Source organism: Gopherus flavomarginatus, chromosome 10, assembly GCF_025201925.1.
Source record: "Gopherus flavomarginatus isolate rGopFla2 chromosome 10, rGopFla2.mat.asm, whole genome shotgun sequence".
Lineage (NCBI taxonomy): Eukaryota > Metazoa > Chordata > Testudines > Testudinidae > Gopherus > Gopherus flavomarginatus.
In genome coordinates, this window is record NC_066626.1 from 9,074,373 (window position 1) to 9,087,103 (window position 12,731).

Consider the following 12,731-nt stretch of genomic DNA (forward strand, 5'->3'; position numbering starts at 1 on the left):
TCTATGATACACACATGGAACAGATGGATAGTGTAACCCCTAAGAACCACATGTGATATGTGTTTCATGGCATACCATGGAATCCAGGGATGAATACATTAATTTGCTTTCCACTCAAATGTTTCCATAGTTGTGTCCTCCCAGCCCTGGTCTACACTGCAAACTTATGTCAGTATAACAACATCGCTCGGGGGTTTGGAAAACACTAACCTAACTCCCAGTGACCCGGTTACCCCCTCTCGGGGAGGTGGAGTACTTGTCCCGACAGGAGAAGCTCTCCCATCAGCATAGGTAGCATCATGACTCAGCACTGCAGTGGCATGGTTGCAGTGCCATAAGTGTAGACAAGCCCTCAGTCTCAGCCTCTGTGGTATGGTAGTGCCAACTACATAGATCCTCTTCGGTGCAAACACAGTAGCTTTCTGATCACCCAACATGGCACCCCTTCCTGCAACCTCGGAACTAGGGTCCTACCAATTTCACAACCCTGAAAAATGTGTCACAGACTGTGAAATAAGCCCTTCCCTGTGAAATCTGATCTCCCCCTTGCTGCTGGGAGTGCCTCAATTAGGGGGCTCCTAGCTGCAAGTCCTGGCTGGGCTAGGGAGGGAGAGGACTTGTCTTTCCCCTGCACGGCCGCTCTTGTTCTCAGGGGGAGATCAGACTCACCTTAGGGTGCCTCCCTCTGCTGCAGGAAACTCCATCCCCAGAGGTTCCTGCAGGTGGAGGAGACTTGTGGAGCTGGTCCAATATCCCCATGCTCCTGGAAGCACCCCAGCTGGGGGCAGGGGGCGGATCTTAGATGTGAGTCCCTGCTGGGCTGCGAAGGGTCAGGACTTGTCCTTCCCTTGCATGGAAGCTCTGGAATGGCAGGATCAGACCCACTGATTACAACACTGTGAAATTTCAGATGTAAAAAGTGAAAATAGTGAAATTAACCAATTAAAAAACCCTCTGGCCGAGAAATTGATAAAAATGGACTGTGAATTTGGTAGGGCCCTACTCATAACCTTAGAATTATTTAATCAGATTAACACTGGAGAGATTGGAGGTGGTCACATGACAAGGGATTTTCAAGCTAGCAAGCTGCTGCTATGTATTTATACAGCTTCCCAAGCGTGCCACTGTTCAAAAATCTTCAGGGCAATTAGTGCATTGGGTGTAAGAACTGTGCAGCAATTCTGCAGCAACATCCCAGTGCTGACCTCTAAATGAGGATCCTGTAATCCAAAGAGGGGCACTTGGGGACTCATATATACATTTGCTATAATTGTGTATTGTTAAGTGAGGGCTCTGGAGCTGCTTAGTGGGCAGCGCTGCTCCCTGTGACAGAAATCATTTCAAGCAGAGACTCATGCTCATTGTGTAATGCCAGCAGTTTGGGGTGCTGAGTGCTTTATAGTGGCCAGTCCAAAAAAACAGTGCTGACAAGAGTGGTGAGAGGAGCGGTTTTAACAGTGATGATAGGGCTCTTTCTGGGGATGGGGTGGATGCCTTGTCTGGCTTCATTTATACATAAAAAATACTTTTCCAAAAATCGTAAGGGGCTTCTCCCCCTTCCCAGATTAGCTATTACAGGGGGAAGGAATCTGGATAGAAGCTGCAGCTGAGGCATAGGGCTTAAATGGACACTACATCCAAACCTAATGACATATCTTTTCCTTCTGCAGGCCTATACAATTCAGGGACAATATGCAATTCCACACCCGGATGTGAGTTTTACCCTAATTTTTCTTATACCCATTTTACTCTTTACGTCACCTGCATGATACTGTTAATTACTACTAATATTAATATTAGACAATAATATTAATAGCATATTCTCAAAGTAACAGTCTGTGTGTAGTATCTGTAATACCTTGAATAGCCTTTTAACCTATTAGCACTAAACTTTATTAATATTGAGGACTTGGCCTGATGTTAAATTATTTGTATTGTTCAGTGCTATCCCTTTACTAAGACATAAACCCTATATGCATTTTGTGCCTCAGAGAATGGTCAAAAATAGTCTTTTCCCTCTATGTCCCCCTCTCCATAAAATGTTGCTAATGAAATATGTACAATGGCTTATTCGGGTGCTTTTGTGAGGCATAGCTAAGTTTGAAAGCTTGGAGAGTTATGGCTGTCTCATAGACTTTGCTTTCTAAAAGCTGTGCCTTCCCACAGGTTGGTCTGTCTTTGGGTATGTTCTCAGTCATATTGCAAAGGAAGTCTGCGTGTCTGGTGATGCTGATTTCTCTCCCCACTTTCTAGCTATTATTTTAGGCTGATGATTAATTTTACAGTCAAACTGTTCAGTAGCCTAAACATAGATGCACACATTCCTTGTATTTTGGTGGAAGGGAAGAAATGTCCCAACCACTCTCTTCAGCATGGCTTACAAGCAACAGCCAAAAGTCGGTTGCCTAGAAATGAATGGCAGCACAGGTTTCTGTGTCGAGTTCAATTTCTAGTCAAGACTGGAGAGGAAGGCCCTTGGTGTTCTCTGTCTTTTCTGGTAAGGCTGTGGATTTTTTTCTGTTGATCTTAACTGTTAGTCGTGAGGAGAGGTGACAGAGAGAGGAAAGAAAGAAAAGGGGCTCTGTGCCAAGTTCATTCCTGGTTAATGCTTATTTCTAGTGAGAAAAACTGGTCACAGGTGAGCAGGGAATAAACACATCCCCTCTGTAGATTTCACCCGTGTGGCTCATATGCAGCCCCCAGCATAAATTAAAATTATCCTCCTTGACAGGTCCCCCAGGGAAGGTGGGATGGATACAGATGCCACCATCTCCAGGAGGCATCTCTCCCCTGGGGTATAGGCGTGTTCCATATCTTCCGTTGCTGACCTAGTCCATGTCATTTTGAGGCATTCCCTCCTTAGTGTGAGGAGAAGCAGGGAAGAAGGCCAAACCACATGTTTTATAATGGTGGGTGTGAACTAGGGCAAGTGCACTGAGGTGAGGTGAAAAGAGGCAGTCTCTTAGCCTTCCACAGGTGGAGGGAAGAACTCCCAGCTACACGGCTCTCGCTGAGTGTACAAGTAAGAGTGAGTCTAGTAAGACCTCAAGGTTGGGGACCACTTTTACAAAATGTGCACTTATTCTGGTGGGCAGTTTAAGACCCCATCCGTCTCTGGGAAAGCAAGGAAATGGTCAAAGAGGAGGTGAGACAGAGCTGGGGGTCATCCGCTTATTGGTGACACTTTGGCCCTGAGGTCTTTATGACCTTCCCCAGTGGCTTTACACAGATGCTGAAGAAGAGGAGTGACAAGGACACCACAGCAGGCAGCCAAAACAGCCCTTTGCATTCCCCTAAAATAAATGGAGCCACTTTGAAAGAATATAGCCCTGACCTGCCAGGGGCCACAGCTGGATCAGCAGTACCATGTAGTCACTAGGACCTAAAGCCACTGACCAACCTAGCAGTGTTAGCACAGATGTCCCACCTCTGTTTGTTGCCCTGAGGAGACCACTGACTGCCAAGACCATGCTATTTCCATGCCCTAGCCCAGCTTGAAGCCTGATTGAATGACACTGTGACGGCTTGCTCAGCAAACCCAGACCTGTGAGCCACTGTGTTACCACTCTGCCTCAGCGGGAGGGTGCTATGCTGCAGCTAAGCTGGGAATCTGTCCCCAACACGCCAGCCTGCTTGCCTTGCCAGCAAACCCTGCAGCATCTGCCAGTCCAGCCCTGCCCCACAGGTAACACACAGTGATCCCCACTCCCAGAGAGACTGAGCACACAGCAGCCTGGTAAGCTGGCTGAGGACCCCCCCTCCCCGACTAACACACAGCACTGAGATGGGTTTTTAACAAAACAATAATAAGTTTATTAACAAAGGACATAGGCTTATTAGAGTGAAGTCCTGGAACAGCTTCCCAAGGGGAGCAGTGGGGGCAAAAAACTAACTTGGTTCAAGACTGAACTTGATACATTTATGGATGGGATGGTATGATTAGATTACCTACAATGGCATGTGGCTCATCTGTGACTGCTAGTAGCAAAAATCCCCAATGGCTAGAGATGGGACACTAGATGGGGAGGGCTCTGAGTTATTACAGAAAATTATTTCCCAGATGTTAGGCTAGAGGATCTTGCCCATGTGCTCAAGGTTCAACTGATCACCATATTTGGGATCAGGAAGGAATTTTCCCCCAGGTCAGATTGGCAGAGACCCTGGGGGATTTTCACCTTCCTCTGCACCATGGGGAACAGGTCACTTACTGGTTTGAAGTAGTGTAAATGGTGAATTCTCTGTAACTTAAAGACTTTAAATCATAATTTGAGGCCTTAAATAATGCAGCCAGAGGTTAGGGGTCTTTTAGAGAAATGTTTCTCAACCTTTTCTTTCTGAGCCCCCCCTCCCCTCCCAGACATGCTATAAAAATTCCATGGCCCCCCTGTACCGCAATAACTGGTTTTCTGGATATAAATGCCAGGGCTGCCATTAAGGGGTAGTAAGCTGGTCAGTTGTCCAGGGCCCCATGCTACAGGGGGGCATCATGAAGCTAAGTTGCTCAGGCTTCTGCTTCAGCCCTAGGTGGCTGGGCTCAGGGCCCTGGGCTTCAGCCCCATGCAATGGGACTCTGGCTTTCTGCCCTGGGCCCCAGCCAGGCGAACACTGGTCCTGCTTGGCAGACCCTCTGAAACCTGCTTGCGCCCCTGAAAGGGGCCCCAGACCGCTGGTTGAGAACCACTGTTTTAAAGGATGGGGTGGGTGAGAGATCCCTTCTGGCCTTAAGGTCTATGAGTCATTGAGACAGACTCTTAGAACAGGGTCCTTTGCCTCAATAGCATAATGGAAGGACCCTCCTGCAGGAAGTGGCGATGAGACCATGATGAAGTCATATTCCTCTGCGTACAATGGTCAGGCTATTCCCTAAGATTAGCTCCATTGTGTCTGTTTGCATGCACAGCCTCACAAACAATCCAGGATATGACAAACCCATGAGGGTCATGAAAACTGATCCTAGTGATTTAATGGAATATTAAGCTCATACTCTGTTAGTCTATTTGCAAATGCATTCTGTGGGCCTTGTGATGTGATTTTGTCAGATCTTTTAAGCCATGAAGGTTGGCCATAATCAGTACTTGTATGTGAGACTTCCAGCTATGACATACACCTGCAGGTGCTTTAGAAAGTAATATTGGAGATTCAGTAGGTGGACCTCTTCCCTCTGAGGCAGTACTGAGGTAGGACTTCATATGCGGTTAGTGGCTCTGTGCTGCTAGAATCCCGACTTTTAGACAAAATGTAAAGTAGAAATGCCTTTGCGCTTTCCACAAAAATGAGTGCCATGGTGAAATTCTACTCCCCAAAATCTGTGGCATGGGTTTGATATTCTTCCCTTCCTGGCCTCCTTTGTTGTATATTTTTTTTGTGCGCAGTTTGAAGGCTACCAACTTCTACTTAGAGGTGGTTGCATTTCAGTGGTGAGTGAAGTGGTCGCCTTCTCTATAGTTGGCAATCATTTTATGAAATTTGTAGAGTGTGTTGATTGAAGAGCCAATGGCTGGATGAGTGTAATCAGGCGCGGAATTAGCTCACCAGTCATCAGAGTGCCTGCCTGTTGTTGGCCCCCGTGTCCCTCCCAGACCCTGGTGCCCTTGTCTTGGGTGCTGCCCCCTGGCAGTACCCCACTCTCTCTGGATCTCCCCACCCAGGGGAACAACCACCTCCTATCCCCACGTCACCTCAGTCGTGGCCACTGCCAGTCTCTATCTAGTCCCGGTGCCCTGGAGCGGACTGCAGTCTATCAGCCAATCATCACAGGCAACCCCAATACCTATATGGGCCTAGGACCAGGCCCTGCAGCCTGGGGAGTTGCTGGCCTAGTGTTTCCCAGCCCCCAAGGCCTTTCCCCAGCCCTGCCTCACTCTAGGTCCCCGAGTGAGTTCCCCAGCAGCCAGCCCTGTCTCTCTCTCCAGTCAGAGTGAGAATCCTGAGCTTCTGGCTGCCCTGGCCTTCTTATAAGGCCCAGTTGCTCAGTTTGAGGCGTGGCCCCAGCAGCAGCTACTTCCAATAGGCCGGGGTTTTGCTCCCTTCTGCAGACCCAGCCCTTTGCAGGGCTTTTCCAACCCCTTCCGGGCTGGAGTGGGTGTTCACCTCGCTACAATGAGTAATAGAAAGAAGCTGTGTTGCTATTAATATGCTTGATTGGCCTGATGCTTGTATTTAAATGCTAAGCCGATATGGGCCTGGTAGTAATTAGATGGAAGACCAGGGCAAGGTGAGGTCTGTGGAATCCATGTATCCTTTGTGTACCAGGCACACTGACCTGAGCTCTTGCTAGCTACTAACAGGATACCAGAGTCTCCTTTTGTTTGCTAGGTAACCGTATTGGATTTGATTTACTATCTCCCTGGAATGTGGTCATCACAAATAAAGACAAGTCTTTATTTGGCAGATAGCTGCATGGATACTTCGCATAAGCCTGTACTGTCCACATCTAGTTTTGCAATTTTGATTCATTCTTGCCAGTATTCACATTTGTTGCGGCTTTTATTATTTTGGAGTGGAGTTGGGGAGGAAGGGGATACAGAAGATTTTTGAGGAGCAAATATACAGATGAATATTGGGACTTTTTTTTGACAAAATACTCGATAAAAATGGAAAACATGATTTATTTGAAATGTTTTGTCCTTTTTTATACACAACAAAGAAATAAGATACAAGAAGCTGCTTTACTGCAATGTGAAGATAGAGATTTAATTGCATGCTGCCAGGAAGCCAGATGCTCTCCTGGTGTAAACTGGCATTACTGCAGTGAGCTGTCTGACCCAGGGCATTCAGGGTTAGGGTTCCCTGGGCAACTTCATTTGTGTCCCCTTCACTTATGCTTTACAACAGCACCTCTTATACCATGACCATACGATTCTAGGGTATGTGTGACATGTTGGACTGGATCGCCCCATCCCTGCGACACACGTGCGTAGCACTTCATATCACTTATGCAACAGATGTCATTACAAAGACAAAATATGCCACGGTGGCCTCTCAGTTCAGCACAAGGGCAAACAATGGTAACCTCTGTGTGAACCACTGGCAGATGCTGTTGGCAAAGGAGCCGAAGGGAATCAGGTGCCCAACTCCCAATGAGCATCAATGAGATGTGGGCACCTAATTTTCCTAGACCCCTCTAAAATCTTAGCTGTAACCCCCCTCGCTCTGTGTTGTGCAATCTGCTATTGAACAATTCATTGCAAATCTCATGTTGTTCAATAACCAATATGGTTTAACATTGATATTTTTGGCCAGTAGGTTTAAAACACATGACTACTTGCATAACAATGTACAAATAAAACCTTTTATGGTGTCATAAAAGACGCTTCTGAAAATGGAAACTACTGAAATGATGTTTACTATGCAACCAAATGTAGTGGTAATACCACAGAGACTGGGCCAAATTCTGTTAGAGGCGCTGTTTTAGTCGAATATAACAGAGATCAGTGTTACCCATTTGTTTCCAATATATCCCTTTTAACATAGCATTGTATATTTTTTTTCTAGGACGTTTTTATTTTATGTATTTCAATTTCACTCCTTAAATAGACTGTGAATAATGATGAGTGTACTTTGCTAGTCAGATCAACATGCCCTTTCTCCTAATTGTCCTTCTCAATACATCCCAGCATTGACTCAGACTGTATTTCTTATTGTTATGATGTAGCTGTCTGACAGAGGAACAAAACACATTCTGGTATATGCTGTATTGTGGAAGCATTTGTGCTCTGCTCAGTGATAGGCAAATAATATTTGTGATTTGTTCAATACTCTGTGGCCAAATCCTGCAGAATTTACAGAGACTTCATTCAGCACCTGAGTAATTTGGCTCTGTATTTGTGTCTCTTTCAAGGGTTTATTATTTAAAACAATATTCAATTATTTAGTTAATGGAAATATGAAAACAATTTTACAAGGTAATTTTCTCTTTCACTTGCTGCAGGGCACATTTGTCTTTGATCTTTCCCTTTTTACTGATATTGTAGCAACATTGTTATCCTGGGGATTTGTAACTATCCGTAAGGAATTAATGAATACATATATCCTGGGCCAAACCCCGAATTCTTTTCTCAGTTTTCCCGTGGATAAATTGGTCACTTGAGTGAATGGGAGTTTTATCTCATTCAGGACTTCAGGATGGTCCTTGGGCATTCATGTACAGATTGAGACAGGTAGTCTCTATTTGGAACTTGCAATGGAAGGGAAACCAGTGGTGACTGAGAGGCTAGTTTTTTTTGGAGTATGATGAGCATAGGAACTGTTTTAGCATAGTGCGACCTGATACTGTGTGTCCCGAGCCATGCACCAGATTGCCCAGTTACCCTTAATAGGGTATAAGCAGACATTTTGCCATTACTGTGACAGACTCAGGCCAGTGGGGTACAGGAGTCTGGTAGAGGGCAAATATACTGGTCACTGGATGAGTAGTTTTCTGTTCCCTGAGTGACCAGAGCAGGGGCTGCACTAGAGTAATCAGGAGCCTGCCAGAACCAGTTAAGGCAGACAGGCTGATTAGAACACCTGCAGCCAATCAAGGCAGGCTAATCAGGGCACCTAGGTTTAAAAGGGAGCTTTCTCCAGTCAGGGAGGGGGGAGCCAGAGGAGAGGAAGTGCATGTGAGGAGCTGGAAGCAAGAGGCACAAGGAGCTGAGAGTGAGAGGGTGTGCTGCTGGAGGACTAAGGAGTACAAGCGTTATCAGACACCAGGAGGAAGGTCCTGAGGTGAGGATAAAGATGGTGTTTGGAGGAGGCCATGGGGAAGTAGCCCAGGGAGGTGTAGCTGTCATGCAGCTGTTACAAGAGGTGCTATAGACAGCTGCAATCCACAGGAGCCTGGGCTGGAACCTGGAGTAGAGGGCGGGCCCAGGTTCCTCCCAACTCCTGATCAGACACAGGAGGAGTTGACCCAGACTGTGGGGAAGATCACTGAGGTGAGCAAATCTGCCAATAAGCGCAGGACCCACCAAGGTAGAGGAGGAACTTTGTCACAGTACCTAGTGATGCTCTCCCATCATGGCAGGTCAGTTACCAGGATATGACATCATAGTTCTATACTGTGAACCTGAGTAAAGAGGAGGAGGAGATGGGTGATGGTGATTGGGGACTCCCTCCTAAGGGGGTTGGAGTCATCCATCTGCTGTCCAGACCAGGAAACTCGAGAAGTGCGCTGCTTGCCAGGAGCTAGAATTCAGAATGTGACAGAATGTCTGCCAAGACTGATCAAGCTCTCGGACTGCTGCCCCTTCCTACTTCTCCATGTGAGCACCAATGATACTGCCCAGAATGACCAAGAGTGGGTCAATGCAGACTACGTGGCTCTGGGAAGAAGGATGAAAGCGTTTGAGGTGCAAGTCATGTTCTCGTCCATTCTCTCTGTTGAAGGAAAAGGCCCAGATAGGGACCATTGAATTTTGGAGGTAAATGCGCAGTAATTCTTTGGATTCTTTGACCCTGGGATGTTGTTCCGGGAAGAAGGATTGCTAGGAAGAGATGGGATCCACCTAATGAAGAGAGGGAAAAGCATCTTCACAGGCAGCCTTGCTAACCTAGTGAGGAGGGCTTTAAACTAGGTTCACCAGGGGATGGTGACATCACCACCACCACACAAAGAATAGCAAATATGCAGGCAACCAGCGTGGCTTAACAGTGAAATCTTCAGTGAGCTTAAATTAAAAAAGGAAGCTTACAAGAAGTGGAAATTTGGACAGACGACTAGGGAGGAGTATAAAAACATTGCTAGAGCATGCAGGGGTGTAATCAGGAAGGCCAAGACACAGATGGAGTTGCAGCTAGCAAGGGATGTGAAGGGTAACAAGAAGGGTTTCTACAGGTATGTTAGCAACAAGAAGGTCAGGGAAAGTGTGGGATCCTTAATGAATGAGGGAGGCAACATAGTGACAGAGGATGTGGAAAAAGCTGAAGTACTCAGTGCTTTCTTTGCCTTGGTTTTCACAAACAAGGTCAGCTCCCAGACTGCTGCACTGGGCAGCACGGTATGGGGAGAAGATGAGCAGCCCTCGGTGGTGAAAGAACAGGTTAAGGACTATTTAGAAAAGCTGGACGTGCACAAGTCCATGGGGGTGGATCTAAGGCATCCGAGGGTGCTGAGGGAGTTGGCTGATGTGATTGCAGAGCCATTGGCCATTATCTTTGAAAACTCATGGTGATCAGGGAAGATCCGGGTCGACTGAAAAAAGGCAAATATAGTGCCCATATTAAAAAAGAGGAGAAAGAGAACTCCAGGAACTACAGACTGGTCAGCCTCCCCTCAGTCCTTGGAAAAATGATGGAGCAGGTCCTCAAGGAATCCATCTTGAAGCACTTGGAGGAGAGGAAGGTGATCAGGAACAGTCAGCATGGATTCACCAAGGGCAAGCCATCCCTGACCAACCTGATTGTCTTCTATGATGAGATAACTGGCTCTGTGGATATGGTGAAAGCGGTGGATGTGATGTATCTTGACTTTAGCAGTGCTTTTGATACGATGTCCCACAGTATCCTTGGCAGCAAGTTAAAAAAGTATGGATTGGATGAATGGACTATAAGCTGACTAGAAAGCTGGCTAGATTGTCTGGCTCAGTGGGTAGTGATCAACCGCTCGATGTCTAGTGGACAGCCTGTATCAATTGGAGTGCCCCAGGGGTCAGTCCTGGGGCTGGTTTTGTTCAGCATCTTCATTAATAATCTGGATGATGGGACTAATTGCACCCTCCTCAAGTTCACAGATGACACTAAACTAGGGGGAGAGGTAGATATGCTGGAGGGTTGGGATAGGGTCCAGAGTGACCTAGACAAATTGGAGGATTGGGCCAAAAGAAATCTGATGAGATTCAACAAGGACAAGTGCAAAGTCCTGCAGTTAGGAAGGAAGAATCCCATGCATCTCTACAGGCTGGGGACTGACTGGCTAAGCAGCAGTTCTGCAGAAAAGGACCTGGGGATTGCAGTGGATGAGAAACTGGATATGAGTCAGCAGTGTGCCCTCGTTGCCAAGAAGGCCAACGGCATATTGGGCTGTATTAGTAGGAGCATTGCCAGGAGATCGAGGGAAGTAATTATTCCCCTCTATTCAGCACTGGTGACGCCACACCTGGAGTATTGTGTCCGGTTTTGCTCCCCCCACTACAGAAGGGATATGGAGAAATTGGAGCGAGTCCAGCAGAGGGCAACAAAAATGATTAGGGGGCTGGAGCACATGATTTACAAGGAGATGCTAAGGGAACTGGGCTTATTTAGTCTGCAGAAGAGAAGAGTGGTGGGGATTTGATAGCAGCCTTCAACTACCTGAAGGAGGGTTCCAAAGAGGCTGGAGCTCAGCTATTCTCAGTGGTGGCGGATGAGAGAACAAAGAGCAATGGTCTCAAGTTGCAGTGGGGGAGGTCTAGGTTGGATATTAGGAAACGCTATTTCACTAGGAGGGTGGTGAAGCACTGGAATGGGTTACCTAGGGAGGTGGTGGAATCTCCTGCCTTCGAGGTTTTCAAGGCCTGGCTTGACAAAGCCCTGGCTGGGATGATTTAGTTGAAGTTGGTCCTGCTTTGAGCAGGGGGCTGGACTAGATGACCTCCTGAGATCTCTTCCAATTCTAATATTCCATGATTCTTTGATTCTATGCCTGGAGGTAAGTGGGGAGGTGGGATACAGGGAGGAGACACAAGGAGAAGCGTGCAACATGGGAGGCCTCCTGATTCATACTGAGAAAGTAGGGCAATCGGCTAGTTATCTTAGGTGCCTGTACATGAACACAAGAAGCCTGGGAAACAAAAAGGAAGAATTGGAAGTCCTGGCACAGTCAAGATGCCACAGTGAAGGTGGAAGGCAACCTGGGCAGGAGTGACCATGAGATGGTCGAGTTCAGGATCCTGACAAAAGGAAGAAAGGAAAGCAGCAGAATACGGTCCATGGACTTCAGAAAAGCAGACTTTGACTCACTCAGGGAACTGACGGGCAGGATCCCGTGAGAGGCTAATATGAGGGGGAAAAGAGTCCAGGAGAACTGGCTGTATATTAAAGAAGCCTTTTTGAGGGCACAGGAACAAACAATCCCAATGTGCCAAAAGAATAGCAAATATAGCAAGTGACCAGCTTGGCTTAACAGAGAAATCTTCAATGAGCTTAAATATAAAAAGGAAGCTTACAAGAAGTAGAAACTTGGACAGATGACTGGTGAGGGGTATAAAAATATTGCTCAAGCATGCAGGGGTGTAATCAGGAAGGCCAAGGCACAACTGGAGTTGCAGATAGTAAGGAATGTGAAGGGTAACAAGAATGGCAATGAAATGATTGATATGAGCCTTCAACTAACTGAAGGGAGGTTACAAAGAGGATGGAACTCAGCTGTTCTCAGTGGTACCAGATGACAGAACAAGAAGCAAGGGTCTCAAGTTGCAGTGGGGAGGTTTAGGTTGGATATTAGGAAACACTATTTCACTGGGAGGGTGGTGAAGCACTGGAAGGGTTACCTATGGGTGTGGCGGAATCTCCTTCCTTAGAGGTTTTTAAGGCCTACTTGACAAAGCCCTGGCCAGGATGATTTAGTTGAGGTTGGTCCTGCTTTGAGCAGGGGGTTGGACAAGTTGGCCTCCTGAGGTCTCTTCCAACCCTAATCTTCTATGATTCTATGAAATGCTGGCTCACAACACTTTCCTTGCAGCTCTTGCCAGCTATTCAGAGTACAGACATTAGAAATATAGGACATGTTGTAAGCCGTTTAGGCATTGGTTTAAACAGCTGCTTTACCTGAA

At 46.8% G+C, this 12,731-nt stretch overlaps 1 protein-coding gene across 5 annotated transcripts in view; it reads left to right on the plus strand.

The window, feature by feature from the left end:
- PCBP3 (poly(rC) binding protein 3) overlaps positions 1-12,731 on the plus strand; it is a 92,256-nt gene that overhangs the window by 47,765 nt on the left and 31,760 nt on the right. For all 5 annotated transcript variants that reach the window (XM_050916564.1, XM_050916566.1, XM_050916568.1 and 2 more), the window contains exon 9: positions 1,671-1,712. In XM_050916564.1, the coding sequence (XP_050772521.1) occupies positions 1,671-1,712 (42 nt within the window). The remainder of the gene's footprint in view (positions 1-1,670; positions 1,713-12,731) is intronic.